Source organism: Hipposideros armiger, unplaced genomic scaffold (genome assembly GCF_001890085.2).
Source record: "Hipposideros armiger isolate ML-2016 unplaced genomic scaffold, ASM189008v1 scaffold_76, whole genome shotgun sequence".
NCBI lineage: Eukaryota > Metazoa > Chordata > Mammalia > Chiroptera > Hipposideridae > Hipposideros > Hipposideros armiger.
This window is the reverse complement of record NW_017731426.1, coordinates 528,377-547,481: the sequence shown is the minus strand read 5'-3', so window position 1 is coordinate 547,481 and position 19,105 is coordinate 528,377. Positions and strand designations below refer to the sequence as shown.

Sequence of the window (19,105 nt, the reverse complement as noted above, 5' to 3'; positions counted from 1 at the left end):
ACCCTCCCTACTCACCTGATCTGGCCTCCAGTGACTTATTTCTTTACCCAAAGATAAAGGAAGTACTGAAAGGAAGACATTTTGATGACATTCAGGACATCAAGAATAACATGACGACAGTTCTGATGGCCATTTCAGAAAAAGAGTTCCAAAATTGCAATTATTTGAAGAGTGGACTAGGCGCTGGTGTCAGTGCATAGCTTCCCAAGGGGAGCGCTTCGAAGGTGACCCAGCAGTGAGGTATGTAGCACTTTTTTTAGGATGAGTTCGCAAACTTAATTGTCCGACCTCGTACTCCTGAACAACCTATGGGTCAAAGAAAAAATGAAAAGGGAAATAACAAGTATATCTTGAGACAAATGGAAATGGAAATACAACATGCCAAAACTTGTGGGATGCAGCAAAAGCAGTTAAGAGGGAAGTTTATAGTGATAAATGCCTACATTAAGAAACAAGAAAGAGCTAAAATAAGTAACCTAACTTTCCACCTCAAAGAACTAGGCAAATAAGAGCAAATTAAGCCAAAGTTGCCAGAAGGAAAGAAATCACAAAGATCAGAGTGGAAAGAAATGAAATAGAGACTAAAAAAATCCATAGAAAAGTTCAATGAAAGTAAGAACTAAATGTCCTAGCCAGAGCAGTGAGGCAATAAAAATAAATAAATAAAAAGCCTCCAAATACTGAAATGAAGTAATGCTGTAGTTGCTGACGACCTGATGTTATATTGGGTTGTTGGAAAAGTCGTGACGTATTTTTTCTGTTTCTCATTGCATAAATGCGTCATGATTTTTCCAACAACCCAATATATTGGAAATCCTAAAAAGCCCACCACAAAACTGTGAGAACAAATGAACAAATTCTGTAAATTTGCAGGATGCAAAATCAATTTACAGAAATCAGTTGCTTTTCTATATGCTAATGAAAAACTATCAGAAACAAAGTAAGAAAATAATCATATTTATTATAGCATCAAAAAGAATATACGTAATACACAGTAATAAATTTATAAACAAGAAGGTGTAGGGCATGTACACTGAGAACTATAAGGCACTGATGAAAGAAATTGAAGAGGACACAAATAAGTGGAAAATTAACCCAAGCTCATGGATTAGAAAAATTAATTTGTTAAAATGTCCATACTACCCCAAGCCATTTACAGATGAAATGTAATTCCTGTTAAAATTCCAAAGTTTTTTTCACAGAAATAGAATAAACAATCCTAAAATTTACATGGAACCACAGAATACCCTGAATTAGCCAAAGTGATCTTGAAAATGAAGAACAAAGCTAGAGATACCATACTTTCTGATTTGAAACTACATTCCAAAGCTGTAATAATCAAAACAGTATGGTATTGGCATAAAAACAGACACATAGCTCAATGAAACAGAATAGAGAACCTAGAAATAAACCCATGCATATATGGTCAATTAATTTACAAAAAATAAGCCAGGAATATACAATGGGGAAAGGATAGTCTCTTCAATAAATGATGTTGGGAAAGTTGGACAGCTACATGCAAAAGAATGAAACTGGACCTGTATTTGATAACATACATAAAAATCAACTTAAAATGGGTTAAAGACTTAAATTTAAGACCCGAAACCATAAAACTTCTGGAAGAAAACATAGGGAAAAGACTTCTTGATGTCTGTATTGGCAGTGATTTTTTTGGATTTGACACCAAAAGCAAGGCAATAAAAGCAAAAGTAAACAAGCAGGACTGTATTAAACTAAAAAGCTTATGCATAGCAAAGGAAACCATCAACAAAATGAAAAGGTAACCTGTGGAATGAGAGAAAATATTTGCAAATTATATATTTGATAAGGTGCTAATATCCAAAATATATAAAAAACTCATACAACTCAATAGCAAAATATACAAACTATGTCATTAAGAAATGAGCAGAGGAACTGAGTCAACTTTTTTTTACGGAAGACTTAGAGTTGGCTAACAGGTACATGAAAAGGTGCTCAACATCACTAATCATCAGGGAAATGCAAATTAAAACCACAGTTATTATCTCACACTGTATTGGTGCATCCAGTATGTAAAACAGTATGAAGGCACCTCAAAAAGTTAAAAATATTACGACTACATGATCCAGTAATTTCCCTTCTGGGTATATACTCAATTTTCTTTGTATCTGCTTTATTTTGTAATAAAAATTTAAAAACAAGTTGTAAGTTCCTCAGCAGCTGAAATAAAATGAGTTACCAGACACACCATTGGAAAGGTGGAAACTTATGACCTTTGCAAGAGAAGATTTTTGTTATAGTAAATTTGAGAAGGAATTTTTCATATGGAATCAGTAAGAGCTGCAATGGGTATGTTTGAATTTTTTTGTGTGTGTGTGTTAATTTCATATTACTTTTCCATGGTGGTCTTTGTTTAAAATTGGGGGCATAATTCAGTAAAGGTAATTCTACAAATGATTAAGCTAATGTTATTCAAGATGGTAACCTTGAACTTAAGGGTAGGCCTTAGAGTGCCCAGAGAGGGTATAAACTCCATATCCCTTAAGAGGTCTTCCTTTAAACATCGCTATTTTAATTTTCACTTTTATAAGAGCATGCAGCAGAACACAATACCTAACACTTATTATGTGTTTAGTAAATGTGTATCAAATGGTATTTGTTATAGAATAATAGTTGTCTGCTATTCTTTATAAATACGGTGCTTTCGATCAGTTGTCAGCAAGACATGAGCTTTTAGCTGCTCTTCCAGTAATAATGGCTTTGTCCTTAAACTTCCCTATTTTTGAATTCCTGCCAAAAAGCCATTCAAACAGTTTAAGGATGCAGACTGGTCTTGGAAGGGGTAAGCCAATTGATCACCAGTTGGCCCTTGGGTGCAAAATCGATAATCTTAGATCTGTTAAATTCTCCAAAGAAATCTCACAGAAAAGATCAAAAGAGTCTTACTATTCAGTTTTGGGAAAAGCTATATAATTGCTGATTCCAAGACCTTCTTCTTAACTGAAAAACCCACATAAACTATATAATTTCCATGATGAACTTCAAACATTCATTCCTGCCTCTCTTCATTAGGAAAAAAAACAAAACAGGAATTTATAGTATATACTTAATTATTCTATATTTGTATATCTTGTACCAAACAATCTTCATATAAGCTGTGGAAAATAGTTTTAAATGTATCAATTGTTTGTTTTTAGACACAGATAACTCAGGGCTCTCATATGCATTTCCTAACATGAATTAATAATGCTTTCCAAACACTATCCCTGCAGAAAGTACATTACTTTTAAGATTCTTATGTGCTTTGTGAGATAAAATGCAGAGTTCTTTCTTTTCCATTTGCAGTGGGGAGAAGATTGCAATATTTATCTTTTAAGAAAAAAAATTATTAATATATTGTTAAGATGGCACTTCTCCATAAACTGGTCTGTAGATTCAACACAGTCTCAACAAAAATTCCCAAAGGCTTTATTATGGGTATCCTTTTTTTTTTTTTTAATAAAATGACAAATTGGAATCTAAAATTTATATGGGAATGCCTAGGACCTATTAAAATACGCTCAGTTGATTTTGTATGTTAAAAAAGGTATGACAACTTTCCACTTGATTTCAAGACACACTATAAAGCTGGAGTAATTAAAACCCAATGAAGTGCTAAATCTAGGGTAGATAGAGATCAATGGAACAGAATAGAGTTAGAAATATTATAGGTACATATACATAAGGTTATTGACTTCAACGTAGGTATTAAGGCGGTAAATATGCTCTTTACAGACACAGGAAAAATAATAAATTTTAAAAACTAGGATTAATATAAAAGCCCTCTCTGAAAGTTTTTAATTATGAATTATTAGAGTCAGGTTTTCAGGTGAAGGTTATTAAAGAACACTGTTTTGTCAGTGTAATTCAGCAGTAATAGGAAATGTGATGAAATGGTTGGAGGCAAGTCTAGAGAGATGGATAGCAGCCAGATCATGCACCATCTCATATTCTGAAATAAGGCATTTTAATTTTATCCTGAAAAATATTAGGAGTCATTTCAAGTAGTAAATCTACATGGCTGGATTTGTCTTTTAGAAATAACCATTTTGGTAGTTGTGTGGAAACTGTTTTAAAGACGAATTATTTCACTTTCTTAAATCTTCCAGTGAATCATTCTCAGGATAAAGTACAAACTCTTTATTATGACTTAGATGCTCTAATTGCTTTACCTCATTTTAGACAAATGTTCTCACTACTTTCTGCATTTGCACAGTATGCCTCAACCCTAATAAACCACATGTGGCTCTCTGAAGGTGTCTGTGATAACCCCTAGGATTCTGCTTTGAATGGCTGATTAGATGGAAGTGCCATTCATTGAGATAGGAGATTCAGGAAAGGAGGATAGATTTGTTTTCCTTTCTTTGAGGTTGAGTTCAGCTTTGGACATGTTTGCATTTGAGTTGCTTACAGAAAACTATGGTGATGAAGTCTAGAGAGCTTTGGATATATGAACCTGCAGCTCTGCAGAGCAGTCTCAGAGGAAGATACAGATGTATAGTCACTATCAAGTTAATGGTTATTGAAGCCATGTAGTATAAACAGGAATTTTACATCAGTTCTAGAGACTTAGGCAAAAATAACCACACACCAGAAACCTAAGACTTTCTCCAGGGTTTGAGATTAGAGGATGTCCCATTCTGACTGAGCTGTTGTGTCATCACCTATCCTTGTTTGTCTGGGTTCCAGGAAACCCTTCAGACCCAGGCAAAGCTACGTGTTTGGTCACCTACTGAGCTTGTCAAGAATCTGCTTCTCAAAGAAGCAAGTTGAAGTTTACCCAAATAAGGAACAATAAGCACAACTCCACGGATGATGGCTGCAGGTGGGGGTGATGAGGAGGAGATGGCGTAGAGTGGTAGGTAGGCCTCATCTGGATTCTGTTAGCACCTTTGGGAAGTACACCAGACACTGAAGGACACACACATTAGAGCAACCATACTCGACATGATTGAGCACGTTGGGCAAAGATCAGAGGCATAGTTAAAGCTGGCTGTGAAGGAGCACATGGTGCCAGAGCATAAGCAGGGTCACTGTCAGCAGACTATGTGGTGCTGCCAGAAACATGCAAAAGAGACACGCGAATATGCTGCTGTTATCACTAGCTTCAGATCCTCCCTCCCATTGTGATTTGTTTTGCAAATTAAAGTGAAGCTGTAATAAATTGAAAATGTATTCGCCTTCTCCTTCTTTGGGATCTGAAAGCTTGGACCAGGAATTTATAGGCTGTAAGAGAATGGATCTCAACTGCCATTAAAGTACAGACCTCCCTCTGAAACACAAGATGATAGAAAAAAACAACAGGTCACATGAGAAGATAATATAAGTTAAATGAATGACCCGTATTAAGGAATCAGAAGAGATGTCTTCCTGTAATTTCATGTAAGATGCAGGAGAAAAAAATGATCAAATTTCAAGAAGCCACATGTATGAAAATAGAGCAAGTAGTTTGAAAGAATGTATTCAAGGTTAGTAAAAACAGAATGATAATAAAGAGCATGATTGTTCAATTTAAAACACAGTGTAAGCAGTGACAACCAGATAGATGACTAAAAAATAAAATCCATCAGTAAAATGGAAGGTCACCTTGAGAAATTCTGCCACAATGTGGGGCAGCCGGGCTGAAAACAGTGGAAGAAAAGATCCGACTTGTCCATGTGTCACTGCAGAAGGAAGACGTTATTAGTATCTAAGGAGTCAAAATGTACCATTTGCATTACTCTTTACTAAAAACTTACTTGGTATATTTCAGAAGACATACAGATGAGTTAAAATGTAAAGCTCAAGAGTGGGAAGTAAGCTAAATATTTGTGAGGAATGAAACCAGTAAACGGGGAGTTAAATCTAGTAATTACTGTTAATGTGCATTTAAAGCTTAATGCAACTTTGAGATATTTTGAAATAGAAGATAAAAATGAAAACACATAATAAATATCTAAAATTCCAGGTTTTATCAAAAAATGAGAAGTAGTCGCGGGATGGTTAGATGAGGAAGGAGAGCAGGCAGGAGTAAAACCATGTTGACTTCTTACCTTTCCACGGGGTGTCAGTAGATACTGTCTTATTCTTGACATTGATAATTATCTAACATACGATGAAATGTGATTTTAAAATATAAAGGTAATTAAAATGTGAGCAATTTGTATATCTTCTAAATCTCTAGAGACATAAAAAAGAGCATATAATTTGGTAGGAAAAGTCCATATTAAAGGAGAGAGGTGACGTGTAAGGCAGAATAAAAAATTGAAAATTTAAGAAAAAAGTAAGATCAAGCAGTTATGGTATTAAGTACTCATGTAAATTGAGAAATTGTTTGAATGTTAAACAATATGGTGTCTTTTTTTAACCATACTGCCCTATTGTGAAACATTTATTTAAGTTGTAATTTTTTACTTTTATAAACGTTGGTGGAATAAAGATGAGCCTGTATGAATCTACATCTTTGATTACATCTTTAGAATTAATTACTTGAAATAGGATTTGTATATCAAGGTGCATAGAGATTTTGTGTATAGATGCATACAGATTTGTATATAGGTGCATAGAGATTTTAAGGCCATCTTTTTGTTTGATGAAATGATTTTACTAATTTCCACGGTCACATAGTGTACGTCTGCATATCTTATCTATCATTTTTTTAAATGTTAAGTTTAAGAAAAGATAATTTCATCTATTTTGAAATTTTAAAATATATCTTATTTGTATTGATTGCATTTTTTTTCTTTGCTAGTGAGAGTGACAATTTTCTATAGTATATAGTACTATAGATTCTCATTGTTCATGGTAGTTAATTCTATAAAGTTGTTGTGTATACTGAAATAGTGAAAACTGAACCATTGCTCTCAGGAGAAATACAGAATTAGGTTAATGCCAACTTGTGGTCAAAATATTTTTATTAGGGCCTGCTGCATATCTTCCCAGTGAAGAAGCTCGGTAATTAGGGGTGGTAAATACTCTCTTTTCTTGGTTTAGTACAGGTGCCTCCATCATTTCTTGGTTTGGCTCAACTTTTTTCCTTTTTTCCTGTTGGGGGCTATGATTTAGAGCTAATGAATTTTTTACCAGTTGTTCTAAACCCCATTGGTTAGTTGGTTTCCTGTTGTGCCTTACTATTTTAGAAACAGAAACCAGTTTTTCCATTCCTTGAAGTTTGAGAATTGCTTGCATTTGTGTATATACATGTACATATTGTACACGTGCACACGATAAAGGAGAAAGATAGACTTCTATTGCCAAATTTTTATAGTGAACATACCATTATTCCTTATTTAATCAGGAGAAAATAGTGACTTTGGAAAACAGTAAATACCAGATTTTGCTAAAACGGTTTAGGTATGCTTCTCTCTTGCCCCTACTCCAGATACATCATTAACTATACTTCTGTTTGGCTTGCCTGGAATTTTCTCGAACATATTGTAGCTCAGCCTTTCTTCATATGAGGCTCAGTTAGATGTTTCAGACACTATTCAAGTTTTTACCCATTTTTAAATTGGATTGTCTTGTTGAATTTTGAGACTTTTATGTATTCTGGATAGTTTCTTCATTGGATATGATTTCAAAATATTTTCTGTCAGTCTGTAGCTTGTGTTTTAATTTTCTGTTGGTGTGTTTTGAAGCATGTGGGAAGTGGCACATGGAACTTTAATAACAGTGTGTGACAAGTTTCAGCTTGTTTGATGCAGTCAGGTGTGAGCTACGGTTGAGAGAAGGTGTGTTTTAAAGTGTGCTGTAAATCATCCTCCATCATGGCAACACTGTGTCACACATCTTCCCCAAAGTCAAAATGATTCAGGACATCGAGGAAAGTTAAGAGATTTAATCCTAAGAGTTCTCATCACAAGGAGAAAAATTTTTTTCTTCTCTTTTAATTGTATCTATATGAGATGATGGTTGTTAGCTGAACCTGTTGTGGTAATCATTCACAATAGATGCTCGTCTCCATAGTTGAGATCCATTTTTTAACTCCTATTATTGTTGTGGCATACTACCAAAGAACTAGGCTTTGATTTGCCTGCCACATTTGTTCTCAGTACCAATGATCAGCTCCTTGAAGTAACTTGCATTTCCAAGGGGAAACCACCAGGTAGACCTACTTAGTAATCCCAACCAGAGAGAAGAAAGATGAAGACTATGTATAGTTATCTCCACTTTGAGGAACAAGTCACCATTGTCTGGACACATCGTAAATAACTAAAAAATGTGACAAGAATGAATGAGAGCCTTTAGAGCTCAATTTTTTTTTGTTCAGCTCTGTTAATTACGTATTTTATTTAAGAAATTAAGGTTTATCAAGCATTCCCTGAGTGTCTGATGAGTCCACCTAATTTGTGCTAATTAGATAGAGTGTTGTGTGAGATCCTGGGGAATAAAAAGAAGCCAGAGTCTAGTATTTACTTCATTCTAATAAACTATTAATTTTAAGAACTTTGTATTGATTTAAAAACTACCACATGAAATGTTCAATTTAATTGTAAAATGTTACCCCATATCAGAAATACTAAAATACTGGAAACATATATCTTAAAATTGAGTCATTTATGAAATGTTTATTAAGTACCAAGCATAATGCTAAATTCATTTGCGTATATTATCATTTAATCTTCATAATAAATCAGTGAGGTTAGATTATTCCATTCACAGATGAAGAAAATAAAGCTTGCAGAAATTATGTAAGTAATAAGTGTTGGGGGGCATTTGAACTCAGCTCTATTTGGTTTCTTACCAATCAATCAATGTATAATGTGAGTGTGTCTTTTAGGGAGTGATTTTGTTTTTCCTATTTGTTTATTCCCCTGTGTTTAGTTCATTAGAGTGATTTTAACTTTTATTAATACACAAAGGACTTAGAAGGCTTTTTTTCTCCCCGAAGTTTTTCAAACATCTGATTATGTAATTTGCAATTCTTTGATTGTTAATGAAGTGCTAAGTAATTTATTTTCTAGTATTCTTTATTTTTCAGTTGTGTTACTCACCTTTCTTGGCAACTTTTCAGAAGTCTTTCTTTATGTCTTACCATAATGAATTTTGGAAGACTTTAGTGTGAAATATGCAGGCCTATTTAAATTTAGACTTAAAGTATGATATCACTCCTATAAACACCGTAATCACTTTAGTGAACTTAATAAAGCTGTTCATTTAAAAAGTGGAAGAAATCATTTAAGAAGTAGATATTGTGGGCTGGCCAAGTGGCTTGTTGGTTAAAAGTTGGCTTGGGAGCCTGAGCTCTGGGCAGCAGGGCCGCCAGTTTGGATCCCACATGGGCCAATGACGCTGCACCCTCTACAGCTAAGATGGTGAACAGCAGCTCAACCTGGAGCTGGACTGTCGTGAATCGCTGGCAGTGGCATGAGCTGCAGTGGGCTGCCATAAGCTACTGTGAACGGCCAGCAGCTGGCGTGAGCTGCCAAAAGCTGCCATCCAGAGGCCGGCGATCTGCCTCGCCTGGGAAGAGCACAATGATAATACCAACATGGGCCAGTGAAGCAACGTCCTCCACAACTAGACTGAAGAACAAAAGGACAGCAACTTGTCTGTTCCCCTTACCTGATTCCCCAGCACTGTTCCCCTCCCCCAATTCCCCAATAAAATGTTAAAAAAAAAAAAGTAGACATTGTGATAGTTCTTTTTGGGAAACGAGAGAGAAAATTAATGTGCTAGGGAAGAGAGAATTAGAAATGGGAGGAGAAAATTGTGGTGGTGTGGGCTGGCAGAGTAGGTATGAAGTTCTGAAATAGAAAGTTTGTTTGGTAAACTAGTTATGCTAATCTTGTATTCAATTTTTTAACAACCTGGCCCAAATGTAAAAGACCTTAGGCTAGGACCATTTCATGTACAATAACATGTTAATTGTGATTAGATAAAAAATATTTTATTGCTCTTGAATTTATTTCACAGGTAGCCTGTTAGATATTATAGATGATCAAGATTATCAAAAATTGGATTATCTTCCCTAATATGTGATACTTATGATTTCTCTTTGGTTGCTTACATCCTCCCTCCCTCCTCCCCTTCTCCCCTTCCTCCCAGCTGGACTGTTTATGAAAATAATATATTTTATATTATGAAAATATCCAAGTATTCATTTTCTTGACTATTATTTTGGCTCAAAACATTTTTTCTTTCATTATTCAACAGTATTTACTAATTACATGTGACCATTCATGACACTGCAAAGTTCTGTGCCTTGAGTACTCATCAGGCTCTCTACCTTTTCTTTCGTCTAGTATGGATTTGCTTGTGAAATTTTTGGGTCTGCTTTGTTTCATGAACACACTCTGCCAGTGGCGGCACTTCCTCTTTGCTACGTGACTTGTGGAGCTTAAGTAACCAGAAAGCCAGCTGAGATGATCTTTTGCTGGAGTTAGACTGGGATTTGCAGAGAAAGCTCTACCAGAATGCCTTTTTAGCCTCGTGTATGTTTTTACTTTCAGTTATCAAAACCATAAGAAGTGATGGAAGAAACAGGCACAGAGTCTTTGTTCTTCCACATCAAGAAGAGAAAAACCTATTGATTTAAAACTACTTCCCAATGCCAACTGTAAATCCTAGTTTTCCTTTTGCCCACTTTTCTCCTAATGAGATGAATTATGTGGAAGGATGGAGGATGTGAGTCCAGAGATGGAAATCGACACCAGTGCTAACACTCGGGCTTTCTCTGTCTGGTAGCTTCTGGTGAACTTGGGGCCTGCTGCCAAGTTAGGGACCATTCTGAAGTACTTGGTTTGGGGGTTTTGGACACCTGAAAATATATTCGAACTTACTGTGTGACTTTTCATACGTGTCTTTGACCTTAAGATATGTGTTACTCAGGATTTGTATGTGTTAATGCGGATTACAAAACCATTTTAATGAGAGAGATGAAATTTTGATTAAAAAAAAAAATTTAGAAATGTTTAAGTTTTTTTCTTTTTGTGTTAATAGGCAGGCAGTGGTGAAAGGTTCCCTTCCACATCCTTTTGCCTTGACGTTATTTGAGGACACGTTGTACTGGACTGACTGGAATACACACTCCATTTTGGCTTGCAACAAGTACACTGGCGAGGGTCTGCGTGAAATCCATTCTAACATCTTCTCTCCCATGGATATACATGCCTTCAGCCAGCAGAGGCAGCCAAATGGTAAGTGATCTTGATTTTTAAATTGTAAGTTGGCATAACTTTGTAGCACTGTTGATGTCTGGCGTTCTTGAGAGGCAGGAGGAGAGAGGACATATCCAAAGGTAGTGGGGAGGAATGAAAACTAGGGGAAAATGTCAAAATATAATTCATGTTAAATAACAGCCTGAACCATTTATAGCTTGATATTTATTACTACAGACCACCTCAGCCCCTTATTTGGGTCTGGGCTATAGAAGTGAAGAAGAGAGAAATAAAACAAGAAACTGAGATAGTTCGTATGCTAAGCTTATACACTAATGCATTTCTTGCTCATATTATTTCTCTCTAATGTGTGTTTGATTTTGTTTCATATGAGTATATTTAAAAACAAACAATTTTCTTCAATGGAATCTTCTGTTAATCTGACTAGTGAATTTAAGTACCTCAGGTTGCTGAATAAAGTACCTGCTTAAACTTTTCTGTGCACACCCCAACTCCCTTTTTTCTTAGTTTTGCTTCTAATTTTTGGTCAGCCTTTACAATGACTTGGGCTGTGACTGCTGACAACAGTTGCTTATAAAAGAGAACTAGAATTAGGTTTAAAAGGAATATGAGAATGTTAAGTGTTTGGCATTTGTGTGTAAATAAATGTTTGGCATGTGTCTGATTGTATTCCATAGCCAAAAAAGAAGGGTTTTTGGATTATGCATTGTTTTGTATTAGCTCCTTCCATTTAAGGGGACATAGTCACATGTTTGAATTTGTTATATTGGAATCTTGTGAGTCCATAAAAATTTTTTTACATGTATGTGTTAACTCTTTTGTAAAAAAAAAAATGTTTAGTTACTTGTGTGAATTTTTTATTCTCAAGGTTAGTCCTCAGGAAAGAATTTCCCTTTTTTTTCTACGTGGTATTGTTGATCCTTTATGTTTTACTAGTTTGAGAATTTGCAGTTATCTGTGATATTACTTTAGTTTATCTTTCATATTTCATTGCTATTATGTTGACTTTTTTCTTGGATATTATTTAAATCAACCCCTTTGCATAGTTTCTACAAATCTGCTGATTAATCTCTGCTTCTCAGTTTTCCCCTCTTTTAATCCACATGCTTATCTTTTTTGTGTTAATCTTTCCAAAGTTTGATTTTTCAACATTGGAATTACTTTCCTTGGCTTTCAGTGCCCTCTGCCACAGTCTGTTTTCATTCTCTGTGCTCATTCAGATTTAGTTCTTATTAGTCAACAGAAACCTTCATCTCTAGTTAGACCACGCACCTTATTATCTCTCCCAGTGTACAGCCTTCAAGCTTTTATTCATATGTTTTCACCACATTGGAAGTGTCCTCTAAGCTGTCTTTCCTCCACAAGCTTCCTCCCTCCCCCGCTTTTTTAATCCCTAATGATTTATTTCCCATTTGACTCTGTACTTATCTACAGTCTATAATGTGCAAAATGGCATATAGTTTTATTGTTTTGTATCATTTTCTAGTTTTCGTGTTAATTTTGGCATACTGACTACTAGATTGTAAGCTCTTTTAGGGCAGGGACCTCCTGCTTTATTTCTTGCGTATTCCTCTTGAATACAAAATGCTAAGCTATTCTCACTGATTAATTCCCTTCCTTGCAGATGGCCTGGTAGTCAAGCACCTGGATGACATTTGGTAATAATTTGGTTTATCACAGTTGCTCATGTTTTGGTTGTTAACCTTTGTGTACCTAGAGTGAAGAAGGTCATCTGTAATCATTGGCATTAATCAGTGTGATTTATATTTGACAGCTACAAATCCATGTGGAATTGATAATGGTGGTTGTTCCCACTTGTGTTTGATGTCTCCAGTCAAGCCTTTTTATCAGTGTGCTTGCCCCACTGGGGTCAAACTCCTGGAGAATGGAAAAACCTGCAAAGATGGTAAGAAGATGGTCTCTAAGAAGGAAAACTTTTAGGTAGCAATTGGAATTCTTCATGGTTCATTTCATTTTTCTATAATAAGCTCTATAGGTTACTGTACTTGGGGAGACTAGTCACTTATCTTAGTCTTCACAATTGGTTTATAACAGGAATATTTTGTGTTTTATGGCCTCTCTTGAATACATTTTATAAATTATTTTAGTATTTAAAATTTTTAACAAGCTAGTTTTGAAAAAAATAGGTGCTATTTTTTTTTCTCTATGAACTGTCACAGTCATTGATATCACAATTGATTCCTGTGGAAATGAGTATTACTTTTCATAGAGAATACATTTTTAACAGTAGGTAGCACTTGTACATCAGAACCTGTGCAGGGAAAAAGTTCATTAAATTTATAACTATAAAGACTATCATGGGGTACATTTTCTAAAAACTGATTGAATGATATTTTTAATTGCCTTTCGCAACAGAGAAGTGCTTTCAGAAGAAGAAAAAAAATTCCATATTTTACTGTTTAAAGCAACCTCTTCCTATACTTAACACCTACACTGCTCCTTTTCCTTACTTTCTTAATTCCCTGTAGAGAGAGGGCATGTTGGAGAAGTATACTGATTAGGACATTTCAAGAGACCTCTGGTTTGGGAGAACACCAGTTCTTCCCTTTTTCTTCATAATGAGAATGTTATTCTTCATTGTTACCCCTATAGATCACCATCTGGTTTTCTAGCACCAGCAAGACCTGGTAAGAAAATTGTTATATTTAGCAGTGGCTTCTTTATCTAACTCTGAAAGGCAGAAGCATTTATTTCGGAGTGGGTTAGAGAGTTCCTGGCAAGGGGGTCAGGGAGTCAGAGAAATGGAATTGAGCCGGTTTGCAGGATATTTGTCATGACTTGGCATTGATAAATTATCCTCATAGTCAAAGGTGAAGCTGGCTGACTCTTGTCAGACGGTTTCCATGGCAAACAATAATTTGGTTTCAATTTAAAACAAAAGGTTTTTGTAATGTTGCTTTTTTTGTTTAAAAATGTAGCCTGACTTTAAAAGAGAGGATTCACTTTAGCAATAGTGGTCTGTCTACTCCCTCACAGCGTGCAAATGTACATGTTTAACTAGTATTTAGAATTTCAGATATAGATTTGGCATGTAGTAGCCTTAAGTTAGCTATTCTGTTTTGAGCACCTTGCTCAAATGAACAGTTTCACTTTCTATAACTTCTTTGTTTGCAAAGTTTTGGGTAGTTAGCAAAGGCTGTGAATTTTACAGTTATTCCTACTTGGTGCCTGCTGTGGCACTGAGGGCTGTATATTCTCCAAGATAGAGTTCATTTATAATTAGTCCTAGATTCAAAAAGTGATGTTGAGGACTTTAAACTTCTTGGTTTTTCAACTGTAATACCAGATTGATCCTTGAAGTTTAATGCCAGTGTTTTCTTTTGGACTCATTTCTTTGGTTAAGAATCGGTTTTCACTCTTTCAGATGTCAACTTGCTTACTATCTTTTGTTAGCTTTTATAGTTAGATGATTTTTTACTAGTGATTTACTTGAATGTTAAAACTGAAAACAACAAAAAAAGATTGAGCTTAATACCATTCTCAGCTATGTTTTTATTGAATACTAATTTGGGTTTAAAATATTTCATAAATAAATCTGATTTAAAACTCAGTGAAAAAAATTTGAGTCTTTATTTTCTAATGATAATACTATATTAGCTAATATTTATTGAGTAATTTTATGTTCAGTACATTTCTGAGTTTTACATTTATCTCCTTTAATCCTCACAGCAACCCTAATGAGATACAGATGAAGGAACTAGGCTTAGAGAGATTATGTGTTTTGCCTAAGTGTGTATAGCTACTTGAATCCAGTTCTAGCAGATCCACAACTCTTACCCTTAACCACTGTGTTAGATTTATCTGATTCCCTCTTGCTACTGCTACTATATCCTCCCCCATAGCCCCTTTTGTCCTAATTCTGTCAGGCATTGTCTTATAGATCTCTTTGTCAAAGCAGCTTTACTGAGCTATAATATATATACCATAAAATTCAGCCATTTCAAGTGTACAAATCAGTGATTTTTAGTAAATGTACAGTTGTGGAACCATCACAATCCAATTTTAGAACATTTTCATCTATCACAAAAGATCCTTGTCCTAGATGTCCTTACCCTTTAAACACACTTCTTAAACAAAGGACCCATATCTGTGTCTCTTTCCTCCTTTAATATTCAGCTACTTAGCTCCTTAGTCATTATTAGTTATTATTGATTTTACCAGTAAGTGGCTGTTTTAATTCCAGGGCTATATAATGAATGAAACCAGAGAGAGTATCAAACTTGATTTCAGAGCTCTGCCATTACAGAGCTTTACCTCATGGTCAGATTATTCCTGTTCACGGCATTACTTTCCATTTCCACCTGAAACAGACCCTAGTATCCTTTTATACTAATTTACTTTTCAATTCTTGAAGAAGTTCTGCATTCTTTATTTAGAGTGGCTAAATTTTGCTTGTGGGTTTCATCTCTCTCTCTCTCTCTCTCTCTCTCTCTCTCTCTCTCTCTCTCTCTTTCTTTCTCTCCCTCTCCTCGCTCGCTCTCTTTTTCATTTATTTTACTTTGTCATCCTAGGTGCCACTGAATTATTGCTTTTAGCCCGAAGGACAGACTTGAGACGAATTTCTTTGGATACCCCAGACTTCACAGACATTGTTCTACAGTTAGAAGACATCCGTCATGCCATTGCAATAGATTATGACCCTGTGGAAGGCTATATCTACTGGACTGATGATGAAGTGAGGGCCATACGCCGCTCATTCATAGATGGATCTGGCAGTCAGTTTGTGGTCACCGCTCAAATTGCACATCCTGACGGTATTGCTGTTGACTGGGTTGCCCGAAATCTTTATTGGACAGACACTGGCACTGATCGGATAGAAGTGACAAGGCTTAATGGGACCATGAGGAAGATCTTGATTTCAGAGGACTTAGAGGAACCTCGGGCTATTGTGTTAGACCCCATGGTTGGGTAAGAAGCTCTGCTCATAGAAAATTTTGCCTGTGTTTCTGTTTTCTACAGGTCCCTAAAAATATTGACAAAAACAATATGAATCAGTGTCGATTTCCAATAAACAGCTTAATGGCTGTCCATTTTTAGAATGTAGTGATTGGAATAAAATCGCAAGTTAAAGAATTGCTAGTTTATTTCCCGTGAATGTTTTGAATACTTTTTCTTTCTAAATTAAGTCCATGCTTGCTGACTTTGGGTGTTGGCTGCAGATTTTGCCGAGGTTGCATCATGACCGTGAAAAATGTGGAAAGAAATTGTTTTCAGAACTCTTTCTCTTTCCCGAAAAGACTTTAATTTCATCCCATTTTCAGTACTTCTAGAATGATATGGTAAAAAATATATTTTACTTTATATATTTCCAAATATACAAATGACTTGATTTTCAAAACTTTGTCAGGACAGGCAGCTTTTCTCCCAGTCTTTTTTTTTTTTTCATAACACCCTGACTACAGTCGAGGAAAACACAGCTTTCTATTGTACATACTCACCAATGCTATTTGTTATTATGAGATTCATTCTGAGGACGAACATAGTAACAAACCATTGCGCTTCAGTGTATACCAATGCCTTAGAGCCACTTAAACTCCTAGGAGCCACAAGAATCACTTAGCACTGCGGGAAGAGTTAGTTATTTGGGGAATTCAGTGTGTCTGAATATTACCACTAGGATAACCTGTTTGTGTCAGATGACAAGCCAACAATAAAAAGAGAGGATTGTTCATGGGAAGGAACACAAAATATTTTGAAAAAACTTAACTAAAAATGGAATCTCATTATTGGAAGGCGTTTTCATTATCGGTTCTAGGAAACACTGTTTGATCAGAAAATTTCCTCTAAGCTTATACGCTGCTATTCTACATGTCTTAAACATATTCTTGGTATGTTTACGTCCTATGTTTTCTTTCCCTTTTATGGTGTTAATTGATGATACCAGTATAATATGAGGGGTGGATCTCACCTTGAGGGTATCTGAAAGTTACAGTTTATTATGCTTTTAGCTCATTTTCTGTATACTTCTATAGGTACATGTATTGGACTGACTGGGGAGAAATCCCGAAAATTGAGCGAGCAGCTCTGGACGGTTCTGACCGAGTAGTGTTGGTTAACACTTCTCTTGGTTGGCCAAATGGCTTAGCCTTGGATTATGATGAAGGCAAAATATACTGGGGAGATGCCAAAACAGACAAAATTGAGGTTTGTTTTCTTGCTTTTTCATTTTAAAACCAGTTTTATAAGTGTTTTGAGTTTATGATAATTTGATACAGATATTTTTGCCTCTTGTCTAGGGTTCCAGAGGTATCTTTTATAGAAATTTTACTCAGTTTTTAGGATTCTAGGGATTATGTATTTTCTTTCACCTAACCCTAGGATTTTGAGTTATACTGGCATGAGAAACGGGTTTTCGTCTATTTCTAGAGTCTTAAAAGCTTATGTGAATGATTTTTCTTTATTATACTCATAATGGGGGGGAAAAAAAGCCACTGCATGGATTTCCTGGGGGAAGTTTCTGCACAAACCAAGATCTAAACTGGAAGAGTTGGTAGTCATGTCAGGAAAACAAAGCCCATACGTGCATATGAATACAGCTTTTTTGGTGTTAATTGGTGTTGGGGGCAGGTAGTGGCACATAATTAAGTATTAGGATGATTACATGCAAACAATTTTTAAATTGATTTATGAGCTGTGTGGTAAAAAGATTAATTAACCAAAGCTTGGGAAAAAATAATTACCAAATGATAGAATTAAGTTGTGGCAATCAGAATAGAATTATGGTGGAAACAACCAGTCGTGAATATTTTATTACAGTGTTTTTGTAAATGTCATGTATCTTTGATACTGAGTGTGAAGTCTAAATTTCACAACTTTGAATTAGGCTTTCCTAGAGGTCTTGGGCTTTGCGTACTTAAAACATAGTTTCTATAACAATATTCCTTTGGGGGAGGCATGACTTCTCATATAAGGAGTGGCTTTGAATGGCTCGTCAAAGCCACACAGATAATCTCCTAATACATAGATAATTTGGGATCTAGAGCAGTTATTTCAGAAAGATATTTCTTAGGAGTGCCAGGGACTCTGAGGGAATAATGAATTAAAGGGCCTTTCAGAATGGAAACTTGGAATAGAAAAATACCCATTAGTATTCCCACCAGGCTCAAATACTGAGAACTGCATCTCTTATTCTTGCAGCTGGTTTCCATTAATAGAAAATTTTGCATAGACTTGGCTATATAAATTTTCTCCCTGTTGTTAGTGTTTCACTACCCCCCTACCCCCTTTTAAATCCAAGTTAGTGTTTGAATCTTTAACAGCTGGAGTGCAGTGCTAATGAGACAAAGGTTATGGGTTCACTTTTCAGACAGGCTATTAGCCTCACTCGGGTTGGCTTGAATACAAATTGCACACCCATTCCCAACCAGTTCACAAATGTCTACTGTTGATCAGCTGTGGACTATACATGTGTGTATAGGTATTATTACTCTTAGAAAAACAGTTTAAAGCCCGCGTGTCCAAGAAGAATGCCTGTACATCAGGGAAGAACACACATAATTTATATAATGGAAGAGCACTTGATTTATTATTTGGTAGGGATATTTTAAATTCCATATTTGGTCTTACCTTTTTTAGCTTACTATGACTGATTTGATTGTAAATAAAACATTTGTTTCTTACTGGGAATTTTTCAAGTCTTATTTTCTCCACTTCAGGTCACTTAAAGTACTTTAGAAATTTATTCAAAATCACAAATAGTTCGGGAGGGATTCAGGTAGAGAAATGAGAATTTATAGAGGTTCTGAATGACCGTGTTAAAGAATAAAAGTGAATAAAATAATAATATGTAATATTGATTAAGTAGGGTTTATTTTCTTCGTTTGCAGTAAGTGCAGATCTTAAAGTCAGTTTTCATCTGGCCTCTTTGTTCTGTCTTCTAGAGCTGTATGTACATATGTATTCAGTGGTGTCATTTGCTCCCTCTTTCCTTCTTCCATGATTGGTACCAGCATCCTTAAACCTGCCTT

The 19,105-nt window shown here is 35.4% G+C and overlaps 1 protein-coding gene across 2 annotated transcripts in view; it reads left to right on the top strand.

The window, feature by feature from the left end:
- Positions 1–19,105, top strand: part of LRP6 (LDL receptor related protein 6) — a 133,798-nt gene that overhangs the window by 58,809 nt on the left and 55,884 nt on the right. For both annotated transcript variants that reach the window (XM_019643293.1, XM_019643292.1), the window contains exons 4-7: positions 10,939–11,135; positions 12,892–13,023; positions 15,650–16,046; positions 17,111–17,282. In XM_019643293.1, coding sequence (XP_019498838.1) covers positions 10,939–11,135; positions 12,892–13,023; positions 15,650–16,046; positions 17,111–17,282 — 898 coding nt within the window. The remainder of the gene's footprint in view (positions 1–10,938; positions 11,136–12,891; positions 13,024–15,649; positions 16,047–17,110; positions 17,283–19,105) is intronic.